The 23,740-nt window shown below is 43.9% G+C and overlaps 1 protein-coding gene across 2 annotated transcripts in view; it reads left to right on the top strand.

The window, feature by feature from the left end:
- The first annotated feature begins 6,295 nt into the window (after positions 1–6,295).
- LOC112856153 (integrin alpha-X) overlaps positions 6,296–23,740 on the top strand; it is a 49,240-nt gene continuing 31,795 nt past the window's right edge. The window contains exons 1-14 of one of the 2 annotated variants that reach the window (XM_025919706.2): positions 6,296–6,506; positions 7,036–7,141; positions 10,260–10,363; positions 10,660–10,730; positions 10,883–10,997; positions 12,365–12,495; positions 12,613–12,758; positions 13,001–13,154; positions 13,463–13,613; positions 13,821–13,894; positions 14,320–14,449; positions 14,559–14,701; positions 14,887–15,027; positions 15,120–15,329. In XM_025919706.2, the coding sequence (XP_025775491.1) occupies positions 6,473–6,506; positions 7,036–7,141; positions 10,260–10,363; positions 10,660–10,730; positions 10,883–10,997; positions 12,365–12,495; positions 12,613–12,758; positions 13,001–13,154; positions 13,463–13,613; positions 13,821–13,894; positions 14,320–14,449; positions 14,559–14,701; positions 14,887–15,027; positions 15,120–15,329 (1,710 nt within the window). In that variant the 5' untranslated portion in view covers positions 6,296–6,472. The other variant, XM_086692308.1, reaches the window with a different exon arrangement.

Genomic DNA, 23,740 nt, shown 5'->3' with positions numbered 1-23,740 from the left:
ATAGCCTTTGCCTATCAACAGACATTTTGTTGGTCTTCATTTATTTTCTCAATCCTCTGGTCCAGCTACTACAATTAAAAAACAAACAAACAAACCACAATGATCTCCTTTCCAGTTTCTCTGTGGGAATTCCCATTTTGGCACAGACTTTGAACAATTGCTGAAATGGGTCTCCTTATCTGCCCCCATCTCTTGTTGCCCATTGAAGTTCCAAGGCCCCTCTGAGTAAACATGAATTGAATGCATTGATTGCCATGTTCTTCCATATATATATTTGCCTGTTGAGAATGATCTTGTTACTGGGTGTTGTATGGAAACCAATTTGACAATAAATTGTATTTAATATATAAAAAAAGAGAATAATCTTGCTACCAAGCCAAGAGTAAGATACAGAAGCTAAGCCTGATGACCCAGCCTTACCCCTGTTCTCTGGAATTCTCCCTCCCCTAATTCCCACAAGCATCTCCTGCCCAGCCCCTCCCATGTGCAGCACAGCTGCTGTGTTTGAGCCTCTATTAAAGTCAAAGCATCAAAAAAATGATGGAAAAAATTTTTTGAAAAGGATACAATATTTGTAATTGACAAATACAAAGAAACATCAAAATATTGGAAGGAAAACCAGAAATTTGAATACCTTTCTTGCACTTACTTTTTCATTTAGAATTTTTTTGAGTCACAGAGTGGAGTAGGCAGAAAGCCACTGTGTTCTCTGATTTAAGAGCACCTTGATCTATGTGTTACAGTTCAGGTGTAATCAGCCCATTGTTCACGCTATTTTCCATGGTATTTTGAGGGGTGTGCTGACCAGACTCTAGCTCAGACAGGGCTGGAGAAGTCCTGCCCTGAAAGTCAATTCAGTTCTCATTAAATTCTTCACACCTGCCCATTGAGGTGGATATTATTGTTCCTATTTTGCAGAAGAGGATACTGATGATTAGTGAGGTTATGTTAACTTGCCCAAGGTCAGTCAAGACTTCCTATAGCTTGGACTCCAGCCCAGCTTTTCCTGATCATCTTTGTGAGTTGAATCTAAGGCTGGGAATTGAGGCAGCATTACGGAGCCTTCAGATGGAAAGTATGAATGTTCCCTCCAAGGGAAACCCAGAAGAAGGTAGGTCAGTCATCAATACTCAGCCCCTATCCACCTTACTCTGACCATCTCATTTCTGCTCTCTTTCCTCTTCTCTGTCTTTCCTTTTCCCAATGAATTATCTTTGCTTCTCATTTTCTCTTCTATTTCACAGAACTTAAGTGCAAATTAAGTGCTATGTTCCTCTAATTCCAGTTAAATCACTTGCCAGCAGTGGGAGTTAAAGGACAACCATTTGACTCTCCAAGGGGTTTTTGCCAATGTATGTAGAGAAGCCAAGCCAGTGTTCCTTCCTCTTCCCTTCACTGTTGCCCCGGGCTTTTCCTCATCCACCAGACACACGTTTGCTGTGTTCCCTAACATTCTTCTACTTATTTCCTACAGCATTTACTCAACCTAAACAAATACCTGTTGTATCCAAAATTTGCCCCAATTCATTAGTTTGCCTCCTAGAAAGGCTGCTTTTGCCTTGTTCTGAGGCAGCCTTCGATTTATACAACAATTGGGGGAATCCCAGGGTGATCTGGGCTGAACACTTGGTCTATCACCTTCAAATATGTGCAGATTTCCTTTCCACATACCCATCCACCCCACTTATCCATTCATCCACTCATCCTCCCATCTACCCAGCCACCTGCTCATCTGTCCACACACAAACTCATCTACCCTCTTATCACCCAACTACCCACATACCCAACAGACATGTTTGACCCCTGGTTGTATCTACTCTAGGTCTAGTGGCCATCCTTGGAGAAAGAAAGAGAAATGAGTGTCTGATCTCAATGAGCTGTCATTGAGAGGGTGTCACTTTTTATTCTTCACTAAGGAAAACTGTTAATTCTCACCCTTATCCTCAACTTATAACAGCTATAGCAACAAACAGAAGCAAGTGCTATTTCCCAGGCACATAATTGAGGTGCAACAGTGACTGAGACCAGAACTGTTAGATGTTCTGTACAAAAAGGCTTGTTCCCTTGACTGGGATTAGCTCTGCCCTTCTTTAACTTCATGCAGGCACCAAGTATTGATTGGGTGCTTCCTATGTGTCAGGTGTTGTGCTGAATGCAGGGGATAGAGGACCAGAAGGATACAGTCCTTATATTGAAGAAGTCTATAGTCTCTATACCAATCCCTGGTGTATAAAAGCACCACCCCCCAAGAATCTCCTTCTGAGATTCACCAAAGCAGAGCTAATCACTTCCTCCCTGAGCCACTCAAATTATTCTGCTATCTAGTAAAACTTGTGATTTGAATGTATCAGAATATTGTTTCCCTTGTAGGGTATGATCTCTTAGAAGGCCAGCACCCTTTCCTGCTTGTTTTGCTTCCCTAGCAGCCAACCCACAGCCTGGATCACACGAGAAGCTCCTGTGTGTGGGATGAATGGTTGAGTGAACAAATACTGCCCAGGCAGTAGGTGGGGTAGAAAGGAGGAAGTAAGATCATTAGCAGTGTGGCCAAGACTCCAGTGCCTTGATATCTATCTTTACCTTGTACTAGCTGGCAACTTGAGGCAAATAACTCAACTTCTCTGTGCCTTAATTCTGCATCCATAAAATGAGGATAATAGCAGCTCCCCACCCCCATAGGGCTGTTGAGAAGATTCAGTGAGCTAACAGACATAAAGGGCACAATGATACGTTAGTATTACTCAGTTCTTTTTTTCTGCCATAAAGATGTTATTACCCTATGCCTGCTTCTCACTTCCATGTCCCAAACTTCCTAACCACTGGCTAAAATCCTCTAGCGTTCTCAAATAATCGATCACAACAGAATTCCATGCCCACGGCTCCTGGAGTGTAGGGAGAACCAGTTGCTTTTGGAAAGCAGCCTCTTCCTGAGAACCTGAGTATACATGTGTGTATTTCTACACTATAGAGTTAAATAAATTGTTTTGGGGTGCCTGGGTGACTCAGTCGGTTAAGCGTCTGACTCTTGGTTTCAGCTCAGGTCATTATCTCACAGTTCTTGGGTTTGAGCCCTGGGTCAGTCTCCATGCTGACAGTGCAGAGCCTGATTGGGATTCTCTTTCTCCTTCCCCCTCCCCTTCTCTCTAAAAAAATTCTGTTTTGAGAAAATTTGGTGGTGAGGTGGCCAATTGTCCATCAAAGAAAGAGAAGTGAGACAGAGTGCCTATGGTAAGAAGGAAGGCAGAAACTCTAGGGAAAATCCATTCAGGCCTCATGGGTAAGTGTGGGGGTGGAAACAGACTGAAAAATACCAAAGTTTCCACCCACCAGATTTCTGTTCTCTTTCCATGGAAAAGAAACAACCCAGGAAACAGACCCAAAATTATTCAGTTCCACTTAGTTCAGGTAAATCAGACCTGAATTAAATCAACATCTGTCCTGGTTTCTCCATTTCCCACCCTTGCTCCAGTATGTGACAGATCAGAAGCAGCACCTCCTGCCCCACCATCCTACCAGAATCTTCTTCAGTCAGTATATCTAGTCTCAGGGACAGAGCAGAAACTTATTGAGTGAGGAATTCCAGCAGTGAGAAAGGCTGGCTGCCTCCAAACTTCCCCAAACCCTCCCATTCTGCTCTTGACTTCTTCCACCGGCTCAGCCTTGGCTCTGAACAACCTACAAGTGTCAGATGGACAGAGTTGGATGTGACTGAATCATGGTCCTACTGGGCTGAGGAGATTAGGGAACTTGGGTATCCACCCTTTCCTTGCTTTTATTATCCTCCTCAGCTGCCATCCTTTTTCTGGAAGTGTCACAACATGATTCACTGGAATGAAAAGGGGCTGTGAGTTTTAGAAACCCTAAGTTCCTATCTGGAGCTTCACTGCCTTCATGGATGGCTTGAATTAAGGACACATCCTGTTCTACACTTTTATGATACAAGTTATCTTTGTTAAAGGTGAGATGTCTTACCTTGCTTGGCTTTTCCTGAAGTATCATAGAAGTATGTTTGGCGGCTTGAAAGAAGAATTTAAGTCTTAGTTGTCCAATATTCTTGTTTTGTATACCTCATCCATCAAGAGTGGAACCCAAGCCCTGGAAAGGCCAGGATTCAAGGCACCTTCAAAGGCTTGGTGGCTCTCTTGTACTTACCCTGTCTGTGAGTCCAGTCCTGAGTCTTCTAGACATCTCCTGGCTTGAGTTATTTCTGGCTTGCCTTTTATCTTGTCTGGAATCTGGGTCACTTCTTTCTTTTTATTGGGTTTCTGTGTCTCCATTTCATTCTCTTTCAATTTTTTTTTCATCTCCAAGAATTCCAGGGATTTTCTCCAGTCATATTGTATCTGAGGTCCCTACAAGACTGCTTATCTTCAGGTGGCATTAATGTCCACATTACTCACTCCCAGATCCTCCCCCACTAACCTGGCACTGCCACCTCTAGGGTCCCTGATAGCCTCTGTTGCCATATCTGGGGACTTCTTCATTTCTCACCTCACTTGACATCTAGCAGCTTGTGAAATTATTTACATTCCTCTCCAGGTAGCCCTTTCATGATTCCCTTTTTTCTCCTGGGCTTCTTTCTCCCTCTTTGGGAACTCCTTCCTTCTCAATATTTCTGGGCTTCTGCTCTGCTGCTAACACTGGTTTCCTTCCCCTCTTCCACCCATCTTTCTCTTCCCTCTTCACACTCCCACCAGGATCTCATTCAGCACTTCTGATGGATCCAAAACTCTTCTCCAACCCAGAATTGTCTCCTGAGCTCTAGCCCCATTCACTCAACTGCCTCTAGGACATCTTCTCTTGGAAGGCCTTCAGGCCCCTCTTACCTAACACAATAATCATCAGAGCATAGTACTCATAATAGCCAATGACAGAAGCTCATATACATTTTTCTCAGCATTTCATACTAATTCAACCTTCCCAGAAACAAACAATAGTAAATGTGTACTTTAAAGTTTTAAAAAAATGTTTATTTATTTTTACAGAGAGAGAGAGAGAGAGAACACGAGTGGGGAGGGTCAGAAAGGGAGAGAATCCCAAGCAGGCTCCATGCTGTCAGTGCAGAGCTTGATGCGGGGCTCAAACTCACAAACCATAAGATCATCTCCTGAACTGAAATTGAGAGTTGGATGCTTAACTGACTGAGCCACCCAGGCACCCTAGGAGATATGTAGTTTTATTATCACCCTCATTTTGTGGAAGAGGAAACTGGAGCCTAGAGAAATTGAGAGCCCAAGCTCTTAAAGACTAAATTTTGGCTTTCTAAAAACCGTAACTATCCTAGTCCATTGTCCCTCCCTTCCTCCAAGTATGCTCAGGGACCATCACCACTGTCTTCCCCTTAGAGACCAGTCAGCCTCTAGTCCATCCCCATGGCCACTAGCTCACCCCACAGGGCCCCGTTACCTCTCTCTTAGCTGGTCTGTCTCCAGCTAGTTCCCAATGAAACCATGCCCCATACTGCTCCTCTTTCTAGCTTTCTGAAATGTAAATTTGAAGATTTCAGTCTTCCCAATTTAATTCAATCCTTCCCTCTGCCCTCAGGATAAAATCAACATACCTTAAGGGGGCTTTCCAGACTTGGGGCCTGCTTCCCCTTCTCCCCTTCCTCCATGGCACTGACCTCATCTCTTGTCACTTTCCACCTCCCACTCTCTGGTTTACCATCACTGGTTTCCCAAGAGGCCCTCCAGTCTCATGCCTTGGTCACATTTGGCTACCCCTTCTGAAATATGCTCCCCTATAGTCAGTTGCCTTCAAAACTCAGCTCAAGTGCCAGGAATCCTTTTCAGAAATAGACACCCTTCTAAGTGAGTAAGGTACTCTGTGGTCAATGGGCTTCTCATCTCATAGCAATACCTTGCTCTTTGCACATTTGCCTTCTCTACTGACCCCAGGGCTGGGCCTTGTGGTTTGTGTTTTATCTCTTTGCTAATAGAGAGATGCGTAATTAGCCTCAAATGAGGCTTGTTGAGTAAATGACTAAATGCCCACTCCATTTTCCTCCTAAGGTCTAGATGCTTGCTTCTTATCCCAGAGGTTTCCAGGTCTGAGAGTACCCACCAGAGTCTCCATTAGGGCCCTAAATTGACCCTGGCATCTGCCTGTTTTCCCTCCCCAGGCTAACTGAAGTTTCAAGGTCAAGAGGAAACTTCTGCCTGTACAACTAGAGAAGCTAAAGAGGTGAGGCAGGGAGGGGATTTGCATTCACTTAAGTCTAGTTTGGTAAAGCAAAAGAAGCAAGCCATCTCTGGTTAGAAAGACTCTTGGACCCAGGATGTGTGGGCTGCCTCAGCCCCTTTCTCTGTTTATTTTAGTCCTATTCTCCGCCCTCCACCTCTGAGTCATGCTGACAACTTCCCTCTCTGCTTCTATTCTCCTGACTACCTCTCTGCTCACTGGCCCCTCTGTACCTTTGTCCAGTTCCCTCAGTGGCTGAGGAACTCAGAAGCCCATATCTTACCTTCCAGTCATGACCATGATCAGGACCTTCCTCCTGTTGATGGGTAAGTGGCGGGCTCCAATGAAGAGACATGAGAGCATTGGGGTCCAGATAGGGAAAGAGCTGAGAATGTACATGTTTTGGACGCAGACATTAGGGGAGGGATCTGGAGTTACACAGGGCTTGGTATCTGGAGTTTTTGGAGGGAGAGGGAGGGGACAGTTGCCTGAACAATCTAGAGATTTCCCAAGTAGGTAGAACAAGTCAACCTTGTGCTCTGTTCACAATGTCACCTTGGCCCAAGTTTTCCTGGACTCTTTCTCCTAGAAGCCCCAGGGTGGCAAAGGAGTTAGAGTCTGGGTGTTTCTCTGTGAAAATGGAGAATTGAAACTTTCCAGCAGGCCAATGAGTGAAGAGCTGTCTCTGGACTTCCTGCAGGAGAGAAGCAGGACTGGGGGAAGCCTGAGCCTAAGAGTTCAGAAGTCCAGGAGACACTAGGGCATTGGACCTGGAGAGGAGAGCAAATCTGGGGTCTGAGGAGATGGAATAGGAGGAAGACCCTTCTTCAGAGATTCTCTTCTCACCTTTCCCAGGCTTGGCTTCTTCTCTCTGTTTCAACTTGGATACAGACCAGCCAACAACCTTCCTTATGGAGAGTGCTGGGTTTGGATACAGTGTGGTCCAGTATGCCAACTCCTGGTGAGGACTGGGTGGTGACTGGCTTTTGGTTCTCATCAACTCCTTTCCATGCACAACGTCCTGTCCTTCCCCATGATTCTCTTCTCCAGTGCCCGGTGTAGAAATTCTCTTAGGGATATGAAGAGTTGTACTGAAAGCAGGTACTGTCTTGCCATCTTGATGATTACAACTAACATTTATTGAGCACTTTCTAAGTGCCCAGCACTGTGCCAAACATGCTTTATGTGGTCACTGATCTATTTTATTTAAAAATTTTAAATTTAAATTCCAGTGTAGTTAACTTATAGTGCTATATTAGTTTCAGGTGTAAAATAGAGTGATGCAAAATTCCATACATCATCTGGTGCTCATCACAAAAAAATGCATTCCTTTTAATTTATTTGTTGTTTAATTTATATCCAAGTTAGCATATGGTGCAACAATGATTTCAGGAGTAGATTCCTTAATGTCTCTTATCCATTTAGACCATCCTCCCTCCCACAATGCCTCCAGTAACCCTCTGTTTGTTTTCTATACTTAAGAGTCTTTTATGTTTTGTCCCCCTCCCTGTTTTTATATTATTTTTGCTTCCCTTCACTTACGTTCATCTGTTTTGTATCTTAAATTCCTCATATGAGTGAAGTCATATGATATTTGTCTTTCTCTGACTAATTTCTCTTAGCATAATACCCTTCAGTTCCATCCACACAGTTGCAAATGGCAAGGTTTCATTCTTTTTGATTGCCCAGTAATACTCCATTGTATTTATATACTACATCTTCTTTTTTTTTTCAACATATGAAGTTTATTGTCAAATTAGTTTCCATACAACACCCAGTGCTCATCCCAAAAGGTGCCCTCCTCAATACCCATCACCCACCCTCCCCTCCCTCCCACCTCCCATCAGCCCTCAGTTTGTTCTCAGTTTTTAAGAGTCTCTTATGCTTTGGCTATACCACATCTTCTTTATTCATTCATCTGTCAATGGACATTTGGGTTCTTTCCATACTTTGGCTATTGTTGATAGCACTGCTATAAACATTGGGGTGTATGTGCCCCTAGAAATAGCACACCTGTATCCCTTGGATAAATACTTTGGATAAATAAGGTATTTACATTTTTAATTTTTTGAGGAACCTCCATACCGTTTTCCAGAGTGACTGCACCAGTCTGCATTCCCACCAGCAGTGCAAAAGAGATCCTCTTCCTCTGCATCCTCATCAACATCTGTTGTTGCCTGAGTTATTAATGTTAGCCATTCTCACAGGTGTGAGGTGGTATCTCATTGTGGTTTTGATTTGTATTTCCCTGATGATGAGTGATGTGGAGCATTTTTTCATGTGTAGGTTGGCCATCTGGATGTCTTCTTTGGAGAAGTGTCTATTCATGTCTTTTGCTCATTTCTTCACGGATTATTTGTTTTTTTGGGTGTTGAGTTTGATAAGTTCTTTGTAGATTTTGGATACTAAGCCTTTATTTGATATGTCATTTGCAAATATCTTCTCCCATTCCATTGGTTCCCTTTTAGTTTTGCTGATTGTTTCCTTTGCTGTGTGGAAGTTTTTTATTTTGATCAGGTCCCAATAGTTCATTTTTGCTTTTGTTTCCCTTGCTTCTGGAGACATGTTGAGTGAGAAGTTGCTGCAGCCAAAGTCAAAGAGGCTTTTGCCCGCTTTCTCTTTGAGAATTTTGATGGTTTCCTGTCTTACATTTATGTCTTTCATCCAGTTTGAGTTTATTTTTTTGTACGGTGTAAGAAAGTGATCCAGGTTCATTTTTCTGCATGTCGCTGTCCAGTTTTCCCCAGCACCATTTGCTGAAGAGACTGTCTTTATTCCATCGGATATTCTTTCCTGCTTTGTCAAAAATTAGTTGGCCATACATTTCTGGGTCCATTTCTGGGTTCTCTATTCTGTTCCATTGATCTAAGTGTCTGTTTTTGTGCCAGTACCGTACACAACAAATGCACTCCTTAATCGCTATCACCTATTTAACCCATAACCCTACCCTCCTCCTCTCTGGTAACCATCAGTTTATTCTCTATAATTAAGAATCTGTTGCTTGGTCTCTCTCTCTCTCTTTCATCCTTTGTTCATTTATTTTGTTTCTTAGATTCCACATGAATGAAATCATATTTCTGACTTATTTCACTTATTTCACTGACTTATTTCACTTACCATTACACTCTCTAGCTCCATCTATTTCACCGCAAATGGCAAAATGTCATTCTTTTTTATGGCTGAATACATAAGATTGCTGTGACGACTAAATTAGTACTCACCTAGAAATGCAAATCAAAGCTACACTGAGATATCACCTCACACCTGTCAGAATGGCTAAAATCAACACAAGAAACAACAGGTGTTGGCAAGGATATGGAAAAAAGGACCCCTCATGTACAGTTGGTGAGAATGCAAACTGGTGCAGTCATATATATATATATATATATATATATATATATATATATATATATAGTGTGTGTGTGTGTGTGTGTGTGTGTATCCCACATCTTCTTTATCCATTCATCAATGGACATTTGGGCTGCTTCCATATCTTGGCTATTGTAAATAATCCTGCTATAGACACAGGGGTGCATGTATCCTTTTGAGTTAGTATTTTTGTATTCTTTGGGTACATACCCAAGAGTGTGATTGCTGGATCATACAGTAGTTCTATTTGTATCCCTTTGAGGAAACTCCATACTGTTTTCCACAGTGACTGCACCAGTTTTCATTCTCACCAACTATACATGAGGGGTCCTTTTTCCATATCCTTGCCAACACCTTTTGTTTCTTGTGTTGATTTTAGCCATTCTGACAGGTGTGAGGTGATATCTCCATGTAGTTTTGATTTGCATTTCTAGGTGAGTACTAATTTCGTTATCATAATAATCTTATAAGATAGGTAAGGATCAACTTTTCAAGAAATATTTATTGAGCACTTACTACTAAAGGAGCCAGACATATACAGGAGAACAAAACAGACAAAAACCCCTCCCATGTGTAACTTAAATTGTTATTAATCTCCACTTTGCAAATAAGGACTCTGAGGCTTAGAGATGAAACAAACTTGCCGAGTGGCAGTCTGGCTCCATTGTCCATATTCTTAACTTCAGTGTTCTTTGTCTTCCTCCCCCCAGGGTGGTGGTTGGAGCCCCCCAGGAGATAAAGGCTGCAAACCAAACAGGTAGCCTCTACCAGTGTGACTATAGAACGGGCAAGTGTGAGCCCATCCGCCTGAAGAGTGAGTCACTGCCTCTCCCTGGGACCCAGGTCCAAACTCCATTGCTCTGGGGACCTGGGGGGAGCACAGAAGATGCACTTCCCAGTTCCAGCTCTGTCTGCAGACCCTCACCCTCAGACAAGCTTCCTGATCCCTTCATAGCCTCTTTGTCCATCACACCCCTTAACCTCATGGCTCTATCAAGACCTGAAAGCCCCCTTCACTTTCCAGACTTCCTTGTCTTGCAGGGTTGAGGTGACCCCTGCCCAGATCTTACACAGATCTGAGGGTGACCATGCACATATCTGTCCCCTCAGTCCCTCCAGAAGCAGTGAACATGTCCTTGGGCCTGTCCCTGGCAGCCTCAACCAACCCCTCTCAACTGCTGGTGAGTTACCTGGGTTGCAGAGTTGTCCTGAAGGGAAGAATGGGGACCTGGGGTTAGTGGGGCTGGGGACCTTGGGGAGTGTGAAAATACTGGGTTGGAAGGATGGAATGGAAGCAGGGACAGCCCTTCCCATCAGACACCTCTGTCCTTAGGCCTGTGGCCCCACAGTGCACCATACATGCAAGGAGAACATGTACTTGACTGGGTTCTGTTTCCTGCTGGTTTCCCCTTCCTGGCAGGCCCAGAGGCTCCCGGCTGCCCTGCAGGGTGAGTGTTGGGGGCTACTGGTTCCTTTGAGGAGCCCACACACTTGTGATTGGGAGTGTAGTGGGCCAGAGACACTTTTGCCAGAGTGGATAAAAAAGACATCTGGAAAAAATATATACTGGATGGTATAGCAGTTCCAGACATGAATTGGGTAGTCACTGTATGCTTTCACATCTTGCCACATTACTGTTCCACTTTTATATGACCTAACCCTCTTGGAGCTTCAGTGTCTTCATTTGTGAGATGGGGATAATGACACCCAACCCTGAGAGTGACATAAGATGATCCATGGCCAAGGTTTAGCACATAGTGAGGGCTCAATGAATGTTAGCTGCTATTATTTTTAGGGAGAAGGGAATTTATTTTCAGTCAATATGCCCTGGGGTATAACCAATTTGTGTAACAGAATGGGAAAGAATGATGAAGGCGCAGACAATCTGAGAAGTGTGTGTATGTGTGTGTGTCTATGTACATGGATGTATATATGTGTGCATATATATGCACATGCATATGTGCCTGTATGTATATTTACATGAGTGTATATATATGAGTATGTGTGTATATGTGTGCATATGAGTATGCATGGGTTTGTTTGTGTATGTATGTGTATGTGAATATGTATGCATGAATGTATGTGTGCACACTAGGCCCCTCCCTGGTTTCACATTTCCACTCAAGCCCTTGGGGAAACTGACATCTGGCCACTGAATGGAGTTCTCTTCTAGCACCTCCTAGACTTCGCCCATAGGAATCTGGGCTCCCATAAGAACACCCAGGACACCACTGTCTGGTGGGACCTCTGGAATGAAAGAGGGAGGCTGGGAGGTCTCTTCTTGGAGAACTGGGAGAGCTTCCTCTTTTTGACCAATTTTGAATACACTCAGGAGGGGAATAGGGGCCCATATTTAAGCTGAGAACAGAACAGGGCCAGTGTGTGGTTATTTCCAGGGATGACATTAAAAATATTTAATAAAAGCACAGTTTGGCATTGACTAATGAGGACAGATTCTGGCCAGGGGCTGAAGCAGGCTCCTTTCATTGCTGGATCATGGGGATATGGGAGAGGGAATGGGATAGGGCTTGGGAGAGGGGCACAGACAGCCAAGGTAGAAGGAGGGGCTCCCCGTTTCTTACCATCTGAATTGGAGGAACTTCACTTTTTTATCACCTAGGCTGACTACACAGGTGTGAGCAGCTGAATCACAGATATAGCCTCTTCAGGGACTTAAGGAGGCCAAAGGACCCTATTCTAGGCAGGGGTTAGGGAGGTCCCTGGGTTGGGGGGCAGTGAGTTCTTGTGGCCAGGATGCTGAGGTTCTGGGCTCTGGGAGTGTTCCTTGGAGAACTGGTGCCACTTCCTTTCTCAGAGTGTCCAAGGCAGGAGCAGGATATTGTGTTCCTGATCGATGGCTCAGGCAGCATCTCCTTCAGAGATTTTACCAAGATGTTGAATTTTGTGAAGGCCGTTATGAGCCAGTTCCAGAGACCTAGCACCCAGGTGTGTCCTTGGGGGAGGGAAGGCAAGTATGCAGGGGCCCTGTGGGAGGTTTGTGGGTGGGGTGCCTGGGGTTTTGGTCAAGTGGCCTTGGCTCCCAGCCCTCTTCAATTCTCCCAGTTCTCTCTGATGCAGTTCTCCCACCATTCCTGGGTGCACTTCACTTTCAAAGACTTCATATACAGCTCAAACCCACTAGGCCTGTTGGATTCTGTACAACAGCTGCGAGGGTTCACTTACACAGCTACAGCCATCCAAACGGTTACGTGAGTCCTCCCTTCTCCCGGGTCCTTCCCCAAAGCATCTGGGTCTTTCTTTAGGCCTCACCTATCTCCATGAGAGAGGGACAGACTGGGACAGAAATTCAGCCTGTGGTCTCCTCACCAAGCTGGGGGTCTACAGGTGGGACTGGGACCTCCAAGAGAAAGGGTCAACAACTTGTTCTCAAAAGGCATAAGGGACCAGTAGCAGTTCTGTTCACAGGTCTCTGGATCTTCTTCTCTGACAGAAATCAACTGTTCAGTGCCTCAAGTGGGGCCCGAAAAGATGCCTCCAAGATCCTTATTGTCATCACTGATGGTCAGAAACAAGGAGACCCCCTGGGTTATGAGGATGTTATCCCTAGGGCTGAAGCTGCCGGTATCATTCGCTATGCAGTTGGGGTAGGATGTGGAAATGCCCTCCCACCGCTTCCTCCCTTCACTTCCTCTTAAAGCAACTTCCCTTTCTAGGACAAAAACCTCAGCTCTCTCAGCGTCTACTACCTTCAATATGAAAGCTGTGTTCCAGCCTGGGGACCCTGATCCTTTTCTTTAAATTCCCTGATGTTGTCTGAGCCTCATTTTTCTCATCTGTACACAGAGTGTAATAATATTGACCTTGTGGAGTTATTGGGGGATATGCACCCAGCGTGTGGCAGGCATATTGAATTTATTATTATTTTCACTGAGTTGGTCTTTGTTGGGGACAGGTGGGATTGGCTTTTCAAAATCCACATTCCCGGAAAGAATTAAATGACATTGCATCGAAGCCCTCCCATGAGCACATTTTTCAAGTGGAGAATTTTGATGCTTTGAGAGACATTCAAAACCAACTGAAAGAGAAGATCTTTGCCATTGAGGGTAAGTCAGAGATGAAAGTACTCACTTTAGAAGCCATAACCCATAAATGCTTTCCCTTCTTGGACCTGGACCCACTTGTCATAGCCACCAATTCCTCCCTTTGGGTATTAATGTCCAACATTAGATCTTCTAAAGCTGAGATGTCCTTTTCAGACTTGGTAAAGCCTGTATTTCCCCCTGGAACCCAGGTGTCATGTCTTCTTCCAGGTACGCAGACCATAAGCAGTAGTTCCTTTGAATTGGAGATGTCCCAGGAGGGTTTCAGCGCTGTGTTCTCACCTGTGAGTGGGGCCGTTTTCAGGCCATTGATGTAGGAGGTAGGGAGTGGTGGGAGGAGGGAAGGTAAGGATAGGTGTTAGATGAATGAGTGGAGAAACAGAATTCCAAATAATAAGTGGAGTCAGGGGGCACCTGGGTGGCTCAGTCTGTTGTGTGTCCAGCTCTTGATTTTGGCTCAGGTCATAATTTAGCGGTTTGTGGGATTGAGCTCTGTGTGTTGGGCTCTGTGCTATTGGCATGGAGCCTGCTTGGGATTCTCTTCCTCCCTCTCTTTCTGCCCACCTGCTTCTCGTTCTCTCTCTCTCTCTCTGTCTCAAAATAAGTAAACATGAAAAAAGAAAAGTGGAATCAGTGGTAGGCATTGCTTTAGAATAGGCTGTCTTTTTTTGACTCAAACCTGCTTAGCCCTGGAATCCTTTCCTCCCAGGACGGGCCAGTTCTGGGGGCTGTGGGGAGCTTCAGCTGGTCTGGAGGAGCCTTCCTATACCCCCAAAATATGAGCCCCACTTTCATCAACATGTCTCAAGAGAATGTGGACATGAGGGACTCTTATCTAGGTGAGAAAAGGCTGTGATTGGGGGCACAGGAGGGAGATGAACTGCCTGGGAAAGGCAGTAGCTCGGGGAGTAGGGAGGAAGCTTTTATGCTGAGGCCTGCCCCCCTCAGGTTACTCTACTGAGCTGGCACTTTGGAAGGGGGTGAAGATCCTGATCCTGGGGGCCCCCCGCCATCAGCATACTGGGAAGGTTGTCATCTTCACTCAGGCATCCGGGCAATGGAGGCCGAAGGCTGAAGTTGCAGGGACCCAGGTTGGATGTAGAGGAAGCCAGAGTGAAACACGAGGGTGGCAGGGTCTTCAGGGGCGGAGAGGGAGGACAAGGGCTTTTGGGATCCATGGGGGAAGTCCCTGGTGACTGGGGAGAAGAGGGACTTATCCTAGAAGGGGATGCCTCTGACAGAGGCAGGCAGGATGACTTCACACTCTATCCTCCAGATTGGTTCCTACTTTGGGGCCTCCCTCTGCTCTGTCGATGTGAACAGAGATGGCAACTCTGACCTCGTCCTCATTGGGGCTCCACATTACTACAAGCCAACCTGGGGGGGGCAGGTGTCCATGTGCCACTTGCCCCTGGGAGTAAGTGTCTGATGAGACCTGGGCTGGGTGGGACCTGGGTGTGGGGTGGAGGGGTTGCCTGGTTGGGTCCTGACACTTGTTTTGTTCTGCAGAGAGCTAGATGGCAGTGTGAGGTCATTCTGTGTGGGGAGCAGGGCCACCCCTGGGGCCGCTTTGGGGCAGCCTTGACAGTGCTGGGGGATGTGAATGGGGACAAGCTGACAGATGTGGCCATTGGGGCACCAGGAGAGCAGGAGAACCAGGGTGCTGTCTACCTATTTCATGGAACCTCAGAACTGGGCATCAGCCCCTCCCACAGCCAGGTGAGGACTGGTCGCAAATTCTGTTGTTACAACCACCTCCTCCTTGCTTCTCCCTGTCTTCTGCACTGCCACCAAGAAAATTCTCCTTTTCCTTATCTTGCTTCCTTTGCCTAGCCCTGGGCACCTTGTAGGCAGCAAGGAAAATCTGGAACTTTAGATACGGACACATTGGTATGTTCCCTGTTTCTATGAGGACTTGATTCTTTTTTTTTTTAATATGAAATTTATTGTCAAATTGGTTTCCATACAACACCCAGTGCTCAACCCAACAGGTGCCCTCCTCAGTACCCATCACCCACCCTCCCTTCCCTCCCACCCCCCATCAACCCTCAGTCTGTTCTCAGTTTTTAAGAGTCTCTTGTGTTTTGGCTCCCTCCCTCTCTAACCTCTTTTCTTTTCTTCCCCTCCACCATGGTCTTCTGTTAAGTTTCTCAGGATCCACATAAGAGTGAAAACGTATGGTATCTGTCTTTCTCTGTATGGCTTATTTCACTTAGCATAACACTCTCCGGTTCCATCCACATTGCTACAAAGCGCCATATTTCATTCTTTCTCATTGCCACGTAGTATTCCGTTGTGTATATAAAATTTCTTTTATCCATTCTTTATCCATTTTCTTTATCCATTCATCAGTTGATGGACATTTATGTTCTTTCCATAATTTAGCTATTGTTGAGAGTGCTGCTATAAACATTGGGGTACAAGTGCCCCTATGCATCAGTACTCCTGTATCCCTTGGGTAAATTCCTAGCAGTGCTATTGCTGGGTCATAGGGTAGATCTATGTTTAATTTTTTTTTTCAACGTTTATTTATTTTTGGGACAGAGAGAGACACAGCATGAATGGGGGAGGGGCAGAGAGAGAGGGAGACACAGAATCAGAAACAGGCTCCAGGCTCTGAGCCATCAGCCCAGAGCCTGACGCGGGGCTCGAACTCACGGACCGCGAGATCGTGACCTGGCTGAGGTCGGACGCTTAACCGACTGCGCCACCCAGGCGCCCCTGATCTATGTTTAATTTTTTGAGGAACCTCCACACTGTTTTCCAGAGCGGCTGCATCAGTTTGCATTCCCACCGACAGTGCAAGAGGGTTCCCATTTCTCCGCATCCTCTCCAGCATCTATAGTCTCCTGATTTGTTCATTGTGGCCACTCTGACTGGCGTGAGGTGATATCTGAGTGTGGTTTTGATTTGTATTTCCCTGATGAGGAGCGACGTTGAGCAGCTTTTCATGTGCCTGTTGGCCACCCGGATGTCTTCTTTAGAGAAGTGTCTATTCATGTTTTCTGCCCATTTCTTCACTGGGTTATTTGTTTTTCGGGTGTGGAGTTTGGTGAGCTCTTCATAGATTTGGATACTAACCCTTTGTCCGATATGTCATTTGCAAATATCATTTCCCATTCCCTTGGTTGCCTTTAGATTTGTTGATTGTTTCCATTGCAGTGCAGAAGCTTTTTATCTTCATGAAGTCCCAATAGTTCATTTTTGCTTTGAATTCCCTTGCCTTTGGAGTTGTTTCAAGTAAGAAATTGCTGCAGCTGAGGCCAGAGAGGTTTTTTTCCTGCTTTCTCCTCTAGGGTTTTGATGGTTTCCTGTCTCACATCCAGGTCCTTCATCCATTTTCAGTTTATTTTTGTGAATGGTTTAAGAAAGTGGTCTAGTTTCATGCTTCTGCAGGTTGCTGTCCAGTTCTCCCAGCACCATTTGTTAAAGAGACTGTCTTTTTTCCATTGGATGTTCTTTCCTGCTTTGCTAAAGATTAGTTGGCCATACGTTTGTGGGTCTAGTTCTGGGGTTTCTATTCTCTTCCATTGGTCTATGTGTCTGTTTTTGTGCCAATACCATGCTGTCTTGATGATGACAGCTTTGTAGTAGAGGCTAAAGTCTGGGATTGTGATGCCTCCTGCTTTGGTCTTCTTCTTCAAAATTACTTTGGCTATTCGGGGCCTTTTGTGGTTCCATTTGAATTTTAGGATTGCTTGTTCTAGTTTCGAGAAGAATGCTGGTGCAATTTTGATTGGGATTGCATTGAATGTGTAGATAGCTTTGGGTAGTATTGACATTTTGACAATATTTATTCTTCCAATCCATGAGCAGGGAATGTCTTTCCATTTCTTTAAATCTTCTTCAATTACCTTCATAAGCTTTCTATAGTTTTCAGCATACAGATCCTTGACATCTTTGGTTAGATTTATTCCTAGGTATTTTATGCTTCTTGGTGCAATTGTGAATGGGATCAGTTTCTTTATTTGTCTTTCTGTTGCTTCATTGTTAGTGTATAAGAATGCAACTGATTTCTGTACATTGATTTTGTATCCTGCAACTTTGCTGAATTCATGTATCAGTTCTAGCAGACTTTTGGTGGAGTCTATCGGATTTTCCATGTATAATATCATGTCATCTGCAAAAAGCGAAAGCTTGACTTCATCTTTGCCAATTTTGATGCCTTTGATTTCCTTTTGTTGTCTGATTGCTGATGCTAGAACTTCCAGCACTATGTTAAACAGCAGCGGTGAGAGTGGGCATCCCTGTCGTGTTCCTGATCTCAGGGAGAAAGCTCTCAGTTTTTCCCTGTTGAGGATGATGTTAGCTGTGGGCTTTTCATAAATGGCTTTGATGATCTTTAAGTATGTTCCTTCTATCCCGACTTTCTCAAGGGTTTTTATTAAGAAAGGGTGCTGGATTTTGTCAAAGGCCTTTTCTGCATCGATTGACAGGATCATATGGTTCTTCTCTTTTTTTTTGTTAATGTGATGTATCACGTTGATTGATTTGCGAATGTTGAACCAGCCCTGCATCCCAGGAATGAATCCCACTTGATCATGGTGAATAATTCTTTTTCTATGCCGTTGAATTCGATTTGCTAGTATCTTATTGAGAATTTTTGCATCCATATTCATCAGGGATATTGGCCTGTAGTTCTCTTTTTTTACTGGGTCTCTGTCTGGTTTAGGAATCAAAGTAATACTGGCTTCATAGAATGAGTCTGGAAGTTTTCCTTCCCTTTCTATTTCTTGGAATAGCTTGAGAAGGATAGGTATTATCTCTGCTTTAAACGTCTGGTAGAACCCCCTGGGAAGCCATCTGGTCCTGGACTCTTATTTGTTGGGAGATTTTTGATAACTGATTCAATTTCTTTGCTGGTTATGGGTCTGTTCAAGCTTTCTATTTCCTCTTGATTGAGTTTTGGAAGAGTGTGGGTGTTCAGGAATTTGTCCATTTCTTCCAGGTTGTCCAATTTGTTGGCATATAATTTTTCCTAGTATTCCCTGATAATTGTTTGTATCTCTGAGGGATTGGTTGTAATAATTCCATTTTCATTCATGATTTTATCTATTTGGGTCATCTCCCTTTTCTTTTTGAGAAGCCTGGCTAGAGGTTTGTCAATTTTGTTTATTTTTTCAAAAAACCAACTCTTGGTTTCGTTGATCTGCTCTACAGTTTTTTTAGATTCTATATTGTTTATTTCTGCTCTGATCTTTATTATTTCTCTTCTTCTGCTGGGTTTAGGCTGCCTTTGCTGTTCTGCTTCTAGTTCCTTTAGGTGTGCTGTTAGATTTTTGTATTTGGGATTTTTCTTGTTTCTTGAGATAGGCCTGGATTGCAATGTATTTTCCTCTCAGGACTGCCTTCGCTGCGTCCCAAAGCGTTTGGATTGTTGTATTTTCATTTTCGTTTGTTTCCATATATTTTTAAATTTCTTCTCTGATTGCCTGGTTGACCCACTCATTCGTTAGTAGGGTGTTCTTTAACCTCCATGCTTTTGGAGGTTTTCCAGACTTTTTTCTGTGGTTGATTTCAAGCTTCATAGCATTGTGGTCTGAAAGTATGCATGGTATGATTTCAATTCTTGTATACTTATGAAGGGCTGTTTTGTGACCCAGTATGTGATCTCTCTTGGAGAATGTTCCATGTGCACTTGAAAAGAAAGTATATTGTGTTGCTTTGGGATGCAGAGTTCTAAATATATCTGTCAAGTCCATCTGATCCAATGTATCACTCAGGGCCCTTGTTTCCTTATTGATCCTGTGTCTAGATGATCTATCCATTGTTATAAGTGGAGTATTAAAGTTCCCTGCAATTACCACATTATTATCAATAAGGTTGCTTATGTTTGTGATTAATTGTTTTATATTTTGGGGGTTTCCGTATTTGGTGCATAGACATTTATAATTGTTAGCTCTTCCTGATGGATAGACCCTGTAGTTGTTATATAATGCCCTTCTTCATCTCTTGTTACAGCCTTTAATTTAATTCTAGTTTGTCTGATATAAGTATGGCTACTCCAGCTTTCTTTTGACTTCCAGTAGCATGAATGGACCTGACCTCCTCAGGTCTAAAATGAGTCTCTTGTAGACAGCAAATAGATGGGTCTTGTTTTTTTATCCATTCTGATACCCTATGTCTTTTGGTTGGAGCATTTAGTCCATTTACATTCAGTGTTGTTATTGAAACATATAGGTTCAGAGTCATTGTGATGTTTGTAGGTTTTATGCTTGTAGTGATTTCTCTGGTCTTTTGTGGTTCTTGCATCATTTCACTCACAGAATCCCCCTTAGGATCTCTTGTAGGGCTGGTTTAGTGGTGACGAATTCCTTCAGTTTTTGTTTGTTTGGAAAAACCTTTATCTCTCCTTCTGTTCTGAATGACAGACTTGTTGAATAAAGGATTCTCAGCTGCATATTTTTTCTGTTCATCACATTGAAGATTTCCTGCCATTCCTTTCTGGCCTGCCAAAGTTCAGTAGATAGGTCTGCGACTATTCTCATGTGTCTACCTTTGTAAGTTAGAGCCTGTTTAGCATTAGCTGCTTTCAGAATTTTCTCTTTATCCTTGTATTTTGCCAGTTGCACTATGATATGTCATGCAGACGATCAATTTAAGTTATGTCTGAAGGGAGTTCTCTCTGCCTCTTAGATTTCAATGCCTTTTTCCTTCCCCAGATCAGGGAAGTTCTCAGCTATGATTTGTGCAAGTACACCTTCAGCCCCTTTCTCTCTCTCTTCTGGAATTCCTATTATATGGGTATTGTTCCATTTCATTGCATCACTTAGTTCTCTAATTTTCACCTCACAGTCCTGGATTTTTTAATCTCTCTTTTTTTCAGCTTCTTCCTTTTCCATAATTTTATCTTCTAATTCACCTATTCTCTCCTCTGCCTCTTCAATCCGAGCTGTGGTCGCCTCCATTTTATTTTGTACCTCATTTATAGCATTTTTTTTTTTTTTAGCTCTCATGACTGTTTCTTAGTCCCTTGATCTCTGTAGCAATAGATTCTCTGTTGTCCTTTATACTTTTTTCAAACCCAGCGATTAATTTTATGATGATTATTATAAATTCTTTTTCTGTTATATTGCTTAAATCATTTTTGGTCAATTCATTAGCTGTTGCTATTTCCTGGAGTTTCTTTTGAGGAGAATTCTTCCCTTTCGTCATTTTGGATAGTCCCTGGAGTGGCGCAGAACTGCAGGGCACTTCCCCTGTGCTGTCTAGAGTAACTTGAGTTGGTGGGTGGGGCCACAGTCAGACCTAATGTCTGTCCCCAGCCCACCGCTGGGGCCACAGTCAGACTGGTGTGTACTTTATGTTCTGCTCTCCCAGGGGCAGGACTCACTGTGGAGTGGTGTGGCCCCTGTCTGGGCTACTTGCACACTGCCAGGCTTGTGGTGCTGCTTTGATGGGATCTGGCATATTAGCTGGGGTGGATCCCCTAGGTGTACAGGGGCGGGAGGGGCAGGCTTAGCTCACTTTGCCATCAGTGTTCCCCTGCACAAGGGGCCCTGCAGCACTGGGAAGGAGGCAGGCAGACCCGTCGAAGGGATGGATCCACAGAAGCACAGCATTGGGTGTTTGCGTGGTGCAAGCAATTTCAGTGACAGGAAATGGTTCGCTTTGGAATTTCGGCTGGGGGATGGGAGGGAGAGATGGCGCTGGCCAGTGCCTTTGTTCCCTGCTGAGCTGAGCTCTGTCTTCCAGGGCTCAACACCTCTCCCTCCTGGTGTCCTCTCGCCCTCCTGCTCTCTGAGCCGAGCTGGTGATTTATAACATTCCAGATGTTAAGTCCCACTGGCTGTCAGAACTCATGCAGTCTGGCCCCTCCGCTTTTTCAAGCCAGACTAGGGGATTCCACCTTGCCAGGCAGGCTGCCCCTCCACCGCCCTGGCTCCCTCCCACCAGTCCGTGTAGCGCGCACCGCCTCTCTACCCTTCCTACCCTCTTCCGTGGACCTCTTGTCTATGCTTGGCTCTGGGGAGTCCGTTCTGCTAGTCTTCTGGCAGTTTTCTGGGTTATTTAGGCAGATGTGGGTGGAATTTAAGTGACCAGAAGGACGCAGTGAGCCCAGCGTCCTCCTATGCCATCATCTTCTCCTCTGTAAATCTAGGACTTGATTCTTGAGTGAGCTCTCTATCCAGACCTGTTAATCCCCCAGCAGCTTTACAAGGTATATAAGCCAGGCATTAGCAAACCTACATTAGAGATGAAATCTGGGGCATGGAGAAAATCAGTGATTTGTCCAAGGTTTATAGTGGATTAGGAATGGTGATGAGGGAGGCTTCAATTTCCTGACTTCTAACCCAGTGCTGGCTCTCTTGGTGGCTCCCTGTTGCCAGTTTAGGTCGGGCTGCCTCCGTGTGCCTATCTATTCACCCCTTCTCCTTTGATGCTTTATGACTATTTCCTCATGTCATTAGTAATCCTGCCAAATATCTGTCTAGCAGGAGTACTTTATCCATGGGGCAGTTTCTCCTGAAAAGGGAGGGTTTCTTTTCATGGCAAAAGTTAAAGAAAGCCTCAATTAAAAAATAGGCAAAGGATTTGAATAGACATGTCTCCAAAGATGATATACAAAGGACAAATATGCACATGAAAAGATGTTAAACATCATTAGTCATCAGTCATCAGCAAATCAAAACCACTGTGAGATACCATTTCACAGCCACTGGCATGGCTACAATAAAAAGATAGATCATAAGTAGTGTTGGTGAGAATGTTGAATGTTTGGTATCCTTAAACACTGCTGGTGTGAATGTAAAATGCTGCAGCTACTTTGGAACACATCTGGCAGTTCCTCAAAAGGTTATACGTAGAGTTACCTTATGACTCAGCAATTCCACCCAAGAGAATTGAAACCCTATGTCCACACAAAAAGTTATACATCAATGTTCATAGGGGCATTATTCATAATATCCAAAAGATGGAAATAATCTAAATATCCATTAACTGATGAGCAGATAAATTCTGTTGTAAATAAATACCTATATGATGGAATATTACTTGGCCATGAAAGGAATGAAATACTAGTATTTTCTACAACATGGATGAAACTTGAAAACATAATGCTAAGTAAAAAGAAGCCAGAAACAAAAGGGCACATATTGTATGATTCCATTTATATGAAATGTCCAGAATAGGTAAATCCACAGAGATAGAAAGTAGATTGGGGGTTGTCAGGGACTGGCAATGGAGGAAAATGAGGAACATGGGTGTGGGTGATAAGGGGTATGAGTTTTCTTGGGGGGTGATCAAAATGTTCTAACATTGATTTGGCGATGGTAGCATAACTCTGAGAGCATCCTAAAACCACTGACTTGTATGCTTTAAAAGAGTAAATTGTATGGTGTGTGAATTATATCTCAAAAAGCTGTTACAAGAAAAATGTCAAAGAAGGTCTCTACAGTTCTGTTACTTCCCAGCTACGTGGTCTTAGTCATTACAATCTCTCTGTGTTCAGTTTCCTCATCTGTAAAATGGTGATAATAAGAGAACCAACCTCACTTGGCTGCTTCTGTGAGGATTAAATGAGTTAGTACATATAGAGTACATACATAGTATAAATATACACATGTGCCTGGCATATAATTGGTGTTACAGTATTATAATCAACTATTGTTAATACAGTTTAACTGTGGGAGGGGTTCTAAATAACTTGGAAATTTTTTTTTAAGTTTACTTATTCATTTTGAGAGAGAGCAAGAGTGAGGGTGTGCTAGTAGTAGAGGGGCAGACAGAGAGAGGTAGAGAGATAATCCCAAGCAGGTTCTGCACTGCTACAAGCTGGCAGATCATGACCTGAGCTGAAATCAGGAGTCAGACGCTTAATCTACTGACCCACCCAGGCGCCACTAAAGAACTTGGAAGTTTAAGAAGAGGGTGAAAGGCTTTGTTGACAATAACACCAGATGTCAAGAAACTGCATTCATTCCACACCACCTGTTTAACTTCACGTTGCTACAGCTGCTTAGAAGCATATCTATGAAAAATCTCAATTGCAAATATCACTTGAGTTATACCCAAGAGGGTATAAGGACTCTAAGAGGAGACCTTTCCAGATTTGCTGGCCCACCATGATTTTCCTCCTTCCCACCATGATGTATCCCACAACATACTTGACTGGGAAGGACTTACCCTAT

Source organism: Puma concolor, chromosome E3 (assembly GCF_028749965.1).
Source record: "Puma concolor isolate L17-30 chromosome E3, mPumCon1.1.hap2, whole genome shotgun sequence".
In the NCBI taxonomy this organism is placed as follows: domain Eukaryota; kingdom Metazoa; phylum Chordata; class Mammalia; order Carnivora; family Felidae; genus Puma; species Puma concolor.
Note: the sequence above shows the minus strand (reverse complement) of the source record. Positions and strands in the feature narration are given on the sequence as shown.